Raw genomic sequence first — 15,751 nt, forward strand, 5'->3', positions numbered from 1 at the left:
TAGAGTTTATCCAAAGGTTATGATGCACGTCCATTGTGATAGGGAGAAACTTATGTACTTGTGGGATTTTATTAGACTACGCAATGTTTGTTTTACTGGAAAATTGAAATGAGTGCCAATGAGATGAGAATTCCAGCTCTGGCCCATTGTACCCGGCAATAAGCTCAAGAATCACATTTCTTTGGAAACATGACTTCTTCAATTGAAAGAATAGTAATTCCATTTTAAATATGAGAAATGGTCATTCCAATGCGGATGGAAATGAATGATGTTTTCGAAAAATGATTTGAATCACCTGATTAATAATATTTATGATATAAAATAGCAATAAATAATATATTCTATATAAGATTATTATTGATAATTATGGTATAGAATAAAAAATAGTATAACTAACATCTAACTAAATAGCATTATATGTTAAAAAAATAAAATATCTAGGAACAAGGATTCTAATATTGTATTAATTGTTAATTAATGGCTTACCATATATTATACTAACAAGTAAGAATTGTGCAAAAAAATGCATGTTACACAAAAAAAATATAAAAATATAGATACAAATTGTTAAATAATACCAACTAAAAATAAAAATATATTAGTTAAATATTAGAAGGTCAATTTAATTGACATATTAAAATAAGAACATAAAATAAAAACTTAGGAAAATCCAGAGCATTGAATACATCACAAAATACTGAAAATATAAAATGAAAATATAATAAAATATGTTAATTAAAAATTACAAATAAGAATAAAATAGGACTAATAAGTTTAATGAAATAATATTAAATTAAGATAGAAAATATTAAATAAAAATGATTAAAATAGAAGACTGAAAATAAATAGTATCAGAAAATCATAGTTTGAAAATAATCAAAGAAAATAACAAAAATTAAAATAGGTAAACAAGACATTTTAACGTATAACTACTAAACTACATGTCAGCAGCAGATTACCATTTCTTCTCATGCATTCCTTCGTCACACCAAAATTCTTCTCATGTATTTCTTCGTCACACCAAAACAGTGGAACATCAATTGTGATTCCCGTTGCCTGCCTACAATTCCTATTCCCTTCTTGTTCTGTTTGATTCGTACAAGCCAAACGTAGGACTACTTTCTTACCATTCTACTTTCTTCCTAAATCTTTAACATATCTGAATGGAAAGTTTCATGTTACTTAGGCCAATCTTATGAAAAATAACATGGAAATGTGGTGTGCTAACAACGAATCACTCTCTTAAAGTTTTTGCACGATCCTAGTAAATTTCAAAGTTAGATCACCCATCCCGTCCATTACCATCAAAATTTAATGACCATTTGGAGATGGGAGCAGGTTAGGGCAGGAGACTAAAAAAAAAACATTGTTTTAACCATACAAATCAGTATACTTCTCCTAGCGCTTCCATTTACCACTTGCGCTTATCTTTTTTTTTTTTTGGTAGAATTGAACTTAACCATCTTACTGCTCATATAAAGTGCACATCAGAAAATGGAAAGCAAAATTGCAATATATACAATTCAATCTATGTACAAGTTCCAAGATCATGACATTTATATGACAATATTTTGTTGCAACACAGAATGCCCAGTGATTACAGCATTGGATACCAACCACAGAATTTGTAACGGACTGCAGATAACCTGTTCATTTTAGCATATGGTTAAAAAGCTCAAGGTCGCAGTCAATGAATCAAGCAGATTATAGAAAATAAGCTACTCTTTGATTCACAGGGAGCCTAGTTTGTAAATATCTTTCATGCAGATCTGTAGACACTTGTGTGCTACTTTAGTAGTATACTGAATGAGCTTCACAGCAACCATCTGGAAACAAATAAACATATAATCAACAAGAGTTAGAGTATGTTTCAAGCACATGAACTGGGATGTTTGTGATGAACACCAGATGAAATATGAACACAGTTGAAATCTTGGCCTTTGTTAAGAAAACATATTTATCTATCGTGTAACTTGGTAACTGCCCTCCAGATTTAGGAAAATGTACTTTTTTTGCTTCTCTCCCTAGGGTAAGTGAGGTGTATACGTTAAAAGATGGGAATGGTTATTGAAGTAGGGAGAGCAGTGAGGTTCAGGAGGCCTTCTGCATGTTGACAGAAGCACAGGCCTGTAGCTTCATGGACAGGCAGTTCAGTAGTTTGCATTAGGGTAGTAGAGATGAGGACAGTTTAGCAAAGTAGAGGCCAGCAGTGGGTCAAAGATACGAGAGATTTACACTGACAAGTGAAACTACTCTGTATTGCTGCTGGTCTCGCTAACTCCCTCAGTCATCTCATCGGAGTTCATCTCAGTTCCTTCCATTTCCTTCACTTTCTCAAGCTGTCTCAGGAGATCTAACCTCTCTGGTGCATATGTGGATGGAATCTGCCAGAGGAAAAGAGCATCATTTCACAAATCAGCCAAGTGTAAAGCACAAACATTTGGAGTTGATAATGTAGTTCATAACAGGAACATACCAGAGCAGGTACATATCTTTGAATGAAAGCAAGCATAGCTGCATGCCCAACGGCGGTAACCTAAACATCAGGGGAAAAAGATGGTAAGCACACTATTTTTTATTAACAATTAAGGCAGAGCCTGCACTGGCTAGAAATCACAACAGCTTGAGTCAAGCTAGCCAACTCATACTCTGGAATGGCAATGCTTGAGCACCATGCACCAAACTATTGAAAAAACAAACAATAATTTGAAGATTGATTCATCTTATGATTTGGATGCACATTATAAACAGCAGTTCTAAGATGCTAGCTCATTAGCATTGCCCTATTATGTCTTTCTAAAGGGCAAACATGAACTCATGCACTTATGATAAAACCAGCTGGTAACACTATGTACCTCGTACACTAGGGAAGCCAAATGGTAGCCAGTGAAGAAATACAAGAAACAGTTTTTCTGCTACCTCAGAAATACTTCAAATGTCCTTTCTTTGTTTGAGGCTGGTCTTTCAATTTAGGCCAAATCCCTTAGGATGGTCGAGAGAGTATTGATGTACAATGAAAGGAAGCACATTCATAAACTCACAATGTTCGTAAACTTGCATATTTGGCAAGTCGAATGCGCCAAAATCAAGCAGAATGACATAAAAATAAAACAGGCCTTAAGACTGGTAACTTGCCTCAAAATTCCAGTCATGATACAACATTACCGGTAAGCCAATTGTCCAAGTACCAGGATTCCTGAGCCTATTTCCAACTTCATTGTGTGGCTTTAGCAAGTGCTAGCCTGACCAACCTACTTTAGTCTTACGGAGGAATGAGTAGCAGAAACACACCCAAACATATGAAGCAAACAGTGAGTTGTGGTTGCGACTAATGAAGATGAGCATGCTAGATGAGTATAGCTTGATAACATGTGAACGAAATAACAAAGATATTTACCCCTCATCCAAGGCCTAACAGATGCGGGAGTACTACAGCAAATAAGGCCAAAACACCAAGTAAAATGTATGAGAAACCCCTCCATTCAAAGATAATGCAGCATTACCTCTATATCTGAGAAAGAAATGCTATGTCTACAATCAACAAAGATTCAAAGAAAAGATGCTTAATGCTTGACCTTCCATGAAAGTGGACCACCAAGAGGGAGTTTGAAATTTAGCATGACCCAAATTATTTAAATGACTAACAAATGCATGGAATTGAAGATCAAGAAGATGCTTAGCTGGGTATTAGAGAGCTCTTGATTAAATTAACATAATAGCAAACTGGAAGCTAATATAATAGAGGAATCAGGTTGACAAACTAATGGAGGTAGCACCACAAGGTTCTGAAGGTGCATCAGGACTCAAGACCTTCTAATTGGATGTGCAGATGAACTGAAAAACTCTCCTTGGTAAAGCAGTTGATTTTCTAACCCCAACTCTTCTTGGTAACAGAATTTGGATTTTGTTAATTTAACCAGGCATTTTTATTTCTTATGTATAGAATTTTTCGAAATGGTTTTGAGTTATAAACCCCTTTTAAAGGCCTGAAAGGCTGAAACAAGGGTATACACCGAATACCATGATAGATCAAGCACTATTTTTAGAGGCCCACTAATTTTCATCACAGCTGCAGGACCCTGTTTTGAATTCTAACATAAAGTTTCATGATAGCTTATTTGTAAATTGCTTTAATTTCAGTTTACTGAAAACAGGGAACAGATTAGGAAACCTAGCTCACTATAGTTAAAGCTAACCTGTAGGAGACGTGGCAAATATTCAGGAAATAACTAGAGGAATGACAGGTAACATCCCATGGTTGTTAAACGCATGTGCCATAAGTTCTCCTCATGCTTTACACAAATATTGCTCAGATCCTGCTTTAGAAACATTTCCAAACAATTTGTTCCCTAATTCCTATTCACATACCATTCCCTGCAAACACCTCTTAGATGGGCAGCTATGGCTTCAAGAAAGGAAATTAGCTGCCCTGCCTTAGGCTTTGATAAAAGGGCCTCCAAACAACTACTCACAAGAGTAAGGGTCCACACACCACACTTTAACATAAGGAAATCCAAGCATATTCTCTACTTACAAGATCTCAAAAAAAAAATTATGTGTTGGTGCATACAACTGATAAAAACCCTATAGGTGCTGAAATTTTTTATTCTTTTACTTTTTTTTTTCTTTTGTTTTTGCGATGAACCTCACATTTCTAAACACAAAGCAAGCTGCTATGCTCTTGGAGGATTTTGCAATGAATCTTCTCAAGCTCTTTGCTAATTTCCTTTTCTTTGAGTCCATTTCTATGATCCACGTGAACTTTCAGATTGGCGACCCTCCCATAACTCATGGGTTTGAGTATTTGGCATTCTTCATGATCAACCTTAGATTTGATTGTATCTCGACTTCCAAGCATTTTTCAATACAGTTTTGTCATTCTTACCAGAGCTTTTTCCCATGAAAATAGCATTGGCTATAGGGTACAAAACTGCATAGAGAAGGCTTCATTGGAGAACCAACATTTCTTTATATAGCAGTCAACATAACAACCCCCTAAGAATTGGTAGTGAATTCTGTCAGTGCAAAAACAAACCAGACAGAGGCCTACCGAAAAACTTAAAAATGTCTCTCAATGGTATGAAGTATGAACCTTATTTATCACAATATAAACTAAGCAACCAAGGATTGAACCTCTAAAATTCCCCAAGATTTGAATGAGACTAGAGAAAGAGGAAAGAAGACAAAGCTTAGCAAGGAACTGAATTCACCTCCTAGGCACAAGGATAAGCTACAGAAGTAACAGAACTAAAACGAGAAAATATTAAATTCTGTAACCATACCTATCAAGGCTGGTCCTGTTATTTAAGTCAGGTTTATGAATTTGCATTCAACCAGCCATTCTTAATAAGGGCAACCACTAGTGTTACTGCAAGCTTTTCCAATTCCTGTAGTACAATTGACATCCATGTTGGCAAATATAGTCCCACATCTAATTACATATTCACAGGACATTTTCATTATTAGTTTATATTACATCATGGCATAAAGAGCCAATGACTTAGTGGCAAACTAGCAGAGCTGATGGTCATGGACATGGTAACAAACATACATCATGATGACAAACATGGTCTACCATACCACTTAGTATAGAGCGTACCACACCGTACCGATGCTACCGATGCAGTGTTTCATACCAGTAGTGCTGATACGGTATCTCTTATCGAACCAAACCACATACTGACACCATAATAGGATAGTACCGGTATAGAGTCCGGTATTGAGATAGCCAACCTTGCCAAGCATCAATGAGATGAAAAAAGGATGATCAACAATGCGGATAATCAAGGATGGAGATGTAAACAATGACTAGAAATGGTTGGATGATCCAACAGTGAGGGGGCAAGATTTAACACGCACCCCCCCCAACCCAAAAAAAGAAAAAAACTGTATCTAATAGTGATGTCCCAGCTTCTCCAGGCAGATGTAATTAAGATCTTTATCCATCTGGGAAAATATAGAATAGGAAACCTACACCAAATATGGTGGTGAAATATTATGCTAGTTAGTGATTTATAACACAACATGTTACTGTATTTTCAGAGATTAAAGCAATTAATAGAAGTTTTCTTGTTTTCTATTTATTTCCTTGTTCATATATGCGGCATTGTGCTTGAGGATTCCTCCTCCCGGTTGCAGATTTGATTGTTTTATCAATCAAGAATTCATGTAAAATCATTTTTCAAGAACTTCTTTTCTAACTTCATTCAAAATAATAAATCAGATCTAAGTAAACATGTTAATCTAAGCACAATATAAAAATCAAATGGCTGTGCACAAACTATGTTGCAACTTGCAACTTTAATTCTCAAAGAAATAATGCCTGGACTCTGGAGTCCCTAGCTGCAATGTGACATGGTACGGTGGGAAGCAAAGTCAGTTGGAACTTGGTGCATTTTGGACCACACTGGCTGTTCTTCAGTGCTAATACCAATATATGTTTGATATATCACATGAAAATCTTCTCCATTTTTCATTTCTTACCCATAGACTAACAAGACATTGGAAAACAACATTTTACAACCTCAGATAAAACCCTTTCCAGTATTCATATAGAATGCTTAGGAATTCTTTAGAACTTCTCCACCTAGTAAGCCCAGTTCACGAGTGAATGAAGGAAAATTTTGAATCATGGATTCTTCATTTTCTCAATATTTAGAGCAAGATTTGCCGTACCGGGCCGGACCGCCCGGTACGGGGCGTACCGGGCCGGACCGCCCGGTACGGGGCGTACCGAGCCGGACCGGTCCCTTACCGGTCCGGTTCGAATCTGTTTTTTGAAAAACGACCCCGAACCAAGCTATACCGCTCGGTTCGGTGCGGTTCGGGCCCATACCGCCCGGAACCGAGCGGTATAGCTCGGTTCGTCGCCGGTTCGAAATGAACCGAATCGTACCATCCGGAGGACCATTTCACATGGGGGAGGGGGGGATGGTGGGGGCCTTTTCACGTGGTTGGGGGTGGGGAGGGGGAGAGAAATGAGCGTGGCCCACTTCACATGGGGGAAGGGCCTGATGCTTAGGGAAGGGGGAGAGAAATGGACATGGCCCACTTCACATGGGAGGAGGGCCTGGTGCTTATTGGTGTTCTCTGAGAGTTCTCAGAGAACACCCGTGGCCGTGGGCAACCTTGGTCTCAACGGTTTCATTGAAACCTCCAAAAAATTAGAAAAGAAGGCAAAATTTCATGAAATTGGAGGAGTGATTTGGGAAGAGGTTGATCTTTGGCCAGAGGTAAGATAATCTGTTATTTTGTTAGTAAATATTTTTTTTTTATTTTTATTGTTAGAAATAGGATAAAAATGAGGTAAAATGAAAATAGAAAAAAATCATGCCAAAATCTTATGATTTTGGTATGATTTAATTATATGTGATAGATCTTTGGAAGATGTACACGATGACACTAGAATTGTTAATTTTCGTTAATTATATATTTTTAAAATATTTTTATATATTTATTCATTTAAAAATTAATAAAAAATTAAATTTAAGAAAAAAAATCAAAGTTTGGAAATCATATTCAGAATGATTCAAGCTACTTAAATCTAATCTCAATTTTTTTTTAAATATTTGAAATTAAAAAATATTTTTAAATTATTTAAATAAAAATATTAATTATAAAATAAAAAATATATAAAAATACTGTTATATTTTAGTTAATTTAAAAATATTATTTGAAGCATATAACATATTTATTTTGAATTTATAAGTTTTAAAATAATTATTAAAATTATTTTAAAATTATATATAATTATTTTAATTATCATTAAACTATCATGTTTTGTTATACTTGCATATACTTATAAAAAAAAATTTAGAGCATGACGTTCGTTCACTTTAATTAATCAGCTATTTTATAGTATATATTTATTTATATAAAAATTATTAAAAAAATAAAAAATCAGAGTTAGTTTTGAAATTGAGAATAATGTTTAGAATGATTCAAAACAATTGAAATATTTGAATCTAACTTGAGATTTTTTTAATTTTTTTTATAAATATTTAAATAGTAAAAAATATTATTAAATAAAAAATATATATAATTAGTGTTATATTACAGTTAATTCGAAATAATTAGTATTTTGTTATACCTGCAGAAATGAGTAAGAAGAAAGATCTAGAGCGTGACATCAGTTGGGATCATGGTGAGATGCTCTCGGCTCGGCATCATTGGAGATGCAAATAGTACAACACAGAGTTCAAGGAGGGGTGACTAAGCTGAAGCAGCACCTAACTGGTGGTTATCCTGATGTGTTCATGTGTCGGAAATATCCGCAAGAGGTCCGACAATTGATGAAAAAATACTTTGTTGATTCGAAAGCAGCGAAGAAAAGGACAAAGTAGAAAAAGACCGAAGTAGATCGTCGAGCTGCAGAGCCACCTACTTATCACTCTAGAAAGTCAGAAGAGACTTCTGCTCCAGATGAGGAGGCACAGATTGAGGCTGTTATTCAGGCGAGCGTGGTGGATCAGTACCGACAGGAGGAGATGGCCCGGTACAGAAAGCGATTCGGACCATCATGCTACGAATTAAGATCTGGATCAGCAACTGATGGGGGAGAATTCGAGTTAAGAAGGACTACCTCAGTCAGAGAGCCTGATGGTAGAGGGAGCAGACGCAGCATGTCTTCTTTGTTGGGAGCTTTTGGCAGTAAGAGGAGGTCCTCCAGAGATATTCCAGCAGAAGCCAGCATTCAGGATTTGGATCCACATGCTTTGTCCAGCAAGGATTCAAAGCAGTAGAGAATTGACAGTATGCTGAAAAAAGATAAGAAGAAGGATATGTGGCAAGCTATTGGATCATGGTTTCATTTCAGCCATATTCCAGCAAATGCAGCAGCTAATCCTTACTATCGATTTGCTATTTCAGCTATAGAGGCTGCCGGCCAGGGTGTAGATCCTCCAGGACCTAAGGATATCTATGGTCAGCTTCTTGACAGCAACAAGGAGGATCTGCAGAGATGGAATGCTTCTTACAAAAATAAATGACCTACATACGGTCTGACAGTGATGTGTGATGGTTGGACAGGTCCTACTAGACGGAGCATCATTAATTTTTTGACATACTGTGATGGAAAAATATTTTTCACAAATCAATTGATGCTTCAGATAAGATGCACGATGCCATATATATCTTTGGTCTGATGAAAGAGGTGATTGATTCAGTGGGTGAGCAGCATGTCGTGCAGGTCATCACAGATAATGGACCACAATATAAGACTGCCGAAGAGTTACTGATGGAGCAGCGACCGCAGATATACTGGACCCCATGTGCTGCACATTGCATTGATCTTATATTGATGGATATTGAAAAGATTTGCAGGGTGCAGCAGGTAGTGGAGATTGTCCAGACCATTACTAGATTTATCTACAACCACACATGGGTTCTTTCATTGATGCGGACGTATACTGGGGGAGAGCTCTTACGACCAGATATCACACAATTTGCTATCAACTACATAGCACTTGATAGTGTTCTTCAGAAGAAAGCAGCCCTACGTCAGATGTTTGTCAGTGCCGAGTGGCAGGAGAGCAGATATGCGAGGACCGGCACTGATAGAAGTCATGTGGAGAACTTGATGATGGGTCAGTTATTTTGACAGCAGGCTGAGAAAGTAGTGAAGGCTATCAAACCTTTATATGAGGTGCTTCGCGCTATGGACAGCGAGAGATACCCCCAGATGGACTTCCTATATTACATGATGGAGAGGACAAAGAAATAGATCAGTGAGAATGATCCCAAGCATGCTCAAGAATTCATTAACATCATTGAGCGTCGTTGGAACTATCAGATGGGTAGAGATTTACATCTAGCTCGTAAGTTTGGATTCAAGAATGTTTTAAAATATTTTTTCGAAGCATGAAAATAAAAGTATGCTTAATTAGTCTTGAAATTTATCTGCAGCTTATTACTTGAATCCGAGATTTCAGTATACCATTCCGAGGATAGATATGGACAGCGAGTTTCTTGCTGCTCTTCGCAATGTCATATATAAGATAGTACCCGATCCAGAAATCACGTCGTTGTATCTGCAAGAGGTATGCTAGTTTAAAACAGATGTAATTATTCAACTGAATTCGATCAGATATATTTATAAATAATAAATATATTTTGTTTCCAACGAAACAGTTTAGAGAGGGATCAGACAGTTTTGGAGTTTCATCAGTTGTTGTAAGCAAAAAGCAGATGAATCCAGGTAAATTACATATCAATAATGAGCAACATAGATTGATATGTAATTTTGCTTAATAATATCATCAAATTTGCTATATAATTTTGCTTTTGCAGCTGAATGGTGGATTCATTTTGGAACGTCAGCAGAAAATTTGAGACATATGGCTGTCCGTAGTCTTTCTCAGACGGTCTCTGCTAGTGGTTGTGAGCGTAATTGGTCCACTTTCGCCCTTATCCGCAGCAAACAGAGAAATCGTCTGACACAAAAATGTCTCGACAATTTTGTATATGTTCACTACAATCTGAGGTTGAGGCTAAAATGCATTCAGGAGGAAATTCAGTTGAAGTACACTGATCTGATACTGAATGATTATGCCGACAAGAACGACGATCCGATCATCGGATGGCTTGCAAGTCAGCAGCAGGAGCCAGAGCTTGATGAGCCGGGATCCCCTCTACGACCAGCCAGTGTGGTGGCGAGGGAGATCAGGGTGGATCCAGGGCAATGGGCAGAAAAAAATATTCCACATAGGGTTCCAGCTGATCAGTCACAGCCTGAGGGGACACAAAGGATTCATTCATCACATGACTCGCTGTCCGATACATCTTCTCAGAGATTCGAGCGAGAGATGTATAGACGATCCTCCCGACAGCCAGCAAGAAGGCATCCATCTTCCCAATCACAAAAATTTCAATCACAAAGGGGCACAAGGGGGGAAAGAAAAAGACAGTTGTACGTGCACCACTCTCGAGAGTACAGGAGCTATCTGGTTCAGATACGGACACCAAAGAGAGTGATGATGATACTGGTAGTGGTAGTCATGGATCTGATGATCAGGAAGAAACTGGAGGACAGGAGACCACTGTTTATGAGACAGCCACCGGGTAACATTCGATTCACCGATGAGTCTCAGTTTACACATGTCACACAGGATAGGGATCATGGTGGACGAGTCGGTAGAGACCGTGGGGAGCCGATTTCATATAGATGACGGGCTCCTAAAGGTCGTCCAGCACATGATGCAGTTGCAGACGATCTTGCACATAGAGTAGGGTCCATGGATGTATCTGCATCATCCTTGCATTATGGATCCTATTATCCGCAGCCACCTTATAATCCATATGCATATGGTGCATCCGAGGCATCGTCTAGCGGTTACTACTCTATGCAGCCTAGAGCATCTTACGGATCAGATTTTGCTACTGGCATATTTGGATGGGCTCCTCCACAGCCGTACCATCATCTCGAGAATACTTCTCAAAATCAGAATTTTATGAGAGGTCTGAGATGTCTTACAATCCAGAGAGGATGCCTTATGGGATGAATATTCGAGAGTACGGTGCAGCTTGGCTAGAGGGTTGGACTGATATCCCTCCAGATTATGTTAATGATCCAGACATATACGAGCATCACAGACACTCGACAAGAAATTAAATTCAGAGTACATCTTGAGATTCGTATATCAGTTATTGCGCTTTGTACTTAAATATTTAAATACATTTTAATGCATATTTTATATATTTTTTCTTTAGTTTTAAGATGACATAGTTGAAATATAATGTAAATAAATATATGTTTGAAATTTTGGATTAAGAGTCTTTGTACCGCTACATAACTCCAAATTGAACCCAAATATGTCAATAATATGCAATATAATGCCATTTTGAGATTGTATTTATCAATTATTAACTTCAACATCCAAAAAATAAAATAAAAATCGAAAAAAAAATTGTATACCGGTACCGAACCAGTATGCTTTGGCATACCATGTGTTGGTACGGTACGGTACCGGTACCATACCGTACTGGGCCGGCATCGGCATGCCATTCGGTACCGGTCCAGGGTACCTTGATTTAGAGTCTCACGTACCAAAGGCATGATGGTTGTTGACTGGAAAGGTAACAGGGAACATATGAGGCTTCACATCCCCTCACTTCACATGTAGCCTAGACTATGAATGTGGAGAGATAACTGAGTTGAGAAAAATCACTCATGATGACAAACAAAAAAAATCAGGATACAGGATAACAGACAACTAGGGATAATTAACGGATTCAAACTCATGGCTTCCAGCAACTTACCATGTTAGCTAATCAATTGACCAACCCAAAATCTTTAGCTGACAAGGATAGGGTCGACATGTATACCAGGCTTAAGCTTTTCATGTAAATTAGTTAACATGGTATCAAAGCTCAAGTTTACTGGAGGTCACAAGTTTAAATCACCTCCTGGTTATTAATTCAATTTCTCTGGCTGTCGTCCCTGGTCTAGTCTCCATGTGCATGATCTAGGCTGCAAGTTAAGCTTGATATTTTGATTCTTTCCCTATCAGCCCAAGCTTTAGAGTCAATTAGTTAGTTAATACAGCATATCGTTGATTTATACTAAGCCACTCTGTTCTATGGTAGTTCTTAGCACAACTAGTATGCACTTGTGATGCAACATGCCAAGTAGAGCACGTTGTTTGTACCATATGAGTGCCACAAGATGATAAGACACTGGCACTGTATCATGTCATTCATGCTGACTAGCACTTAAATCCATGATTGATCCAGTGTATGAACAAAATCTGATAATAATCACTTCATAATATTATGAAATATAGAACAGGCTTTACCATCGACATAAACACGACATTTTATTTTTTTTTAAAAAAAACTTCTTTTTCTATGATCACCAGCAAGTGTTAAACATGGTCCTCTCTCATACAACCGTTGATGTTAAAAACCTTTAACAGTAACAGGGATGACACACTAGTAAAAATGACTGTCAATGATATTGCCTATAACAACCAGCAGATTTATCCAGTGGACGATTGAGGTCTCATTAATTGCTAGTGTAAATATGAAACCAGCTTATACAATGAACTAAAATTCAATTTGGATGGGCTTAGAAAAAAGGAATACCTGGCATCTTCAATAAATTTTAGTTTTGAAACGCCTTAGAATAATTCTCTAGCAGTAGAAACTTTCAGAACAAGGTTCACTGTACCAGTGCCTACTACCCCATGCATAACGATACTAAATCAAGAATCCGTGCAAGGGGTGTATGGTGTACCGAGTCTCTAGATGCCCAACCAACCCCCATAACGGGCATACCAACACTACCAGCATGATATTGATATGGGTTCTAGTACCAAGATTGCAAACCTTGATCCGAACTCCAAAGTGTTGCCGATCACACCAATAATCTTTTAACAGCAAAGTGTTGGTCTCCAAATAGTATGTACATGCTTGTACAAAAATAGAGGATGTATTAACATGTTAATTGACAAACATATCTAGAGTAGAAAAATATTATGATGTCAGACTTACAGGAAGAAGCATGAGAAATCCAATTGGAACAACAGATGCCAAGTCTGTTAAAGTTCTTTGGAGAGCTTTCTTCTCCTTTTCTGCAAGTTCATCTCCAGTGAGTGCTCTTTTTAGCAAAACCATAGCAGCTGCAACATCTACGGCCAACAGCTGAGTTCCTTGCCACACATCCTGAACATAGAAAACAATGAATGGAACATTTCATCAATCCAAAGCAAAAACTTCCTTTTTTTATAAAAATCGAATAGAAACTGAAATACATGGGATTGCAAAAAAGAATACACATAAAACAATGAGGTTCAACTCATGCAATTTAGAGGCTCAGTGTTGACAACCTAGTCAATACGTGGAAGTTACATGACAATAGCAAATTGGTAACACTACATATTGATTACAATGAAAGATTTGCAAAAACACAATTCACTAACATGCCCTTATGAAGATAAATTCTTCTTTACCCTATTTGGCATTATCATTAAATTACCAACACATGCTATAGTTGTGCTGGCATGGTTAAGAGATGCAAGTCCAAGACAATAGTGCAGTGCAAGTCGCGTGACATATTTGCATATATCTATATTTGTCGATCGAATGTAAGTCAAATCAATTATCATAGGCAAGGGCTTATGTCTTGGAATCAGGTCCAGTACCAGTAAATTATTATCATGGCACAATGTTGGAGTTGACACAACACCTGTACCATGCATTGGTACTACACCTGTAAGGCTGTACCATGTGTTGGTACCTAGGCATAATTGTATCAATAGTTCAATACTATGCTTGGTTGGTACAGTATGCCCCATACCAGCTGGTAAAGCTCGATACTCAAAAATAGAGTTCTACCGTGGTAGTTTCCTTGATCTTCTCCATTGATTTGGCAATGACATTATCTTTCTTTGGTGCCTTGACTAACAACTTGTTTGCTGCCACAGGTGCAAGCTTGTCTTTGTCATCGATATGATCAGCCTCCTGACAGAATATGCAGAAAGATTCAGTAGAGGGAAACTCCAGGTCCGAGAAAGAGTATGATAAAATAACTCTAAATGAAAAAGTTTGTTAAATGGACATAGCAGAGATACCTCCTCATTCTGACTGTCATTTGTACTTCTTTGAACTCTCTTTTCAAGCTCAATCAGCTCATTCCTCAAAAGTTCAAAGCGGCGAATCTCATTTAATTCGAGGTCTTGATTATCCACTGCAGCAATAGCAACCTGCACAGAACTCGTTCTTATGAAGAAGAGACATACATTTCAAGAACCCAAGTCTGAACCTACAGGGAATTAAATGATCTTATGGCATGCCAACATGGATCATTTAAACCACATATAAAGCTATTACCAATTTTCAGCTAGTTCAGTAGAGTAGAAACACAAACTTTAAAGGGAAAACAGCATATCTTATAGAAATATATTTTTGAAAAAAGAAAGCAGGAAAAATGTTTGCTGATATGATGGTTCTCCCAATTCAGATAATTACACTCAAACAAAGTACAAATAAATTTATATTTTAGAAAATGATAAAATAGCAATTATTACCCTACCTAAACAATTCTAGAAATTTAGAGTGTAGCATTGTTTAAGTTTAGTTTTACAATAATATTGTGCAAGCTGATCTTTAAACTTTTGGCCCTTATATTTCGACAAGACCCAATATTTTTCCTCCTTTAAGGGCCTGTTTGGAAAGGATAGGATTGGCCCAAATCCTATAGGATTTGGGAATCCTATGGATAAAAATCCCATTTCCTTTCCTAAGCACTGTTTGGATGCTTTAACTATGGGATAAAAGAACAATGGGAAATGGCTAATCCCATAGGAAAAAACAACACCTGAGGTCATTTTTTTTCCCTACGATTGTCAGCCTCACACCCCCATCATCTCCAACCCCTCTTTGCCCGTGCCATCTCGTCCCCCTCCCACACCGCCACCCTCCCCCTCTTCTGCCTCCTCCACCTCTCCAATTGCCCTTCTGGCCCCCCTCCTTCCTCACCCTCCTCCGCCTCCTCCTCTCCCTCCCCCTTGCCCTCCACCTCCTTGCCCCCCAAGAACCTAAGAAACCCCTCCAATCTCCCTTAGGTGCTCTCCTTCGCCACAAATCTCTTAAAAAGAGAATGAAATGAAAAGAAAAAGAAGTGAAACGAAAAAAATGACCAATCTATGTGGGAAAAGGTCTTACCTTTTAATTTTTTTCCATCTTTCCTATGTTTTTGTTGATTTTTACGATGTTTTCCCCCAGTTTTTCCTCTGTTTCTTACGTCCTCAAAGTC

The 15,751-nt window shown here is 37.5% G+C and overlaps 1 protein-coding gene across 5 annotated transcripts in view; it reads right to left on the reverse strand.

Moving 5' to 3' along the window:
• Positions 1-1,495: 1,495 nt before the first annotated feature.
• Positions 1,496-15,751, reverse strand: part of LOC105060550 (uncharacterized) — a 49,262-nt gene continuing 35,006 nt past the window's right edge. For 2 of the 5 annotated variants that reach the window (XM_073247305.1, XM_010944316.4), the window contains exons 14-19: positions 14,568-14,699; positions 14,332-14,457; positions 13,489-13,659; positions 2,477-2,536; positions 2,236-2,384; positions 1,496-1,826 (exon numbers count right to left, since the gene is read on the reverse strand). In XM_073247305.1, the coding sequence (XP_073103406.1) occupies positions 2,250-2,384; positions 2,477-2,536; positions 13,489-13,659; positions 14,332-14,457; positions 14,568-14,699 (624 nt within the window). In that variant the 3' untranslated portion in view covers positions 1,496-1,826; positions 2,236-2,249. Of the gene's footprint in view, positions 1,827-2,235; positions 2,385-2,476; positions 2,537-13,323; positions 13,407-13,488; positions 13,660-14,293; positions 14,458-14,567; positions 14,700-15,751 lie in introns of those variants that run through there. The other 3 variants (XM_073247306.1, XR_012136172.1, XM_073247308.1) reach the window with 3 other exon arrangements.

This window comes from Elaeis guineensis, chromosome 13 (genome assembly GCF_000442705.2).
Source record: "Elaeis guineensis isolate ETL-2024a chromosome 13, EG11, whole genome shotgun sequence".
NCBI classification, from domain to species: domain Eukaryota; kingdom Viridiplantae; phylum Streptophyta; class Magnoliopsida; order Arecales; family Arecaceae; genus Elaeis; species Elaeis guineensis.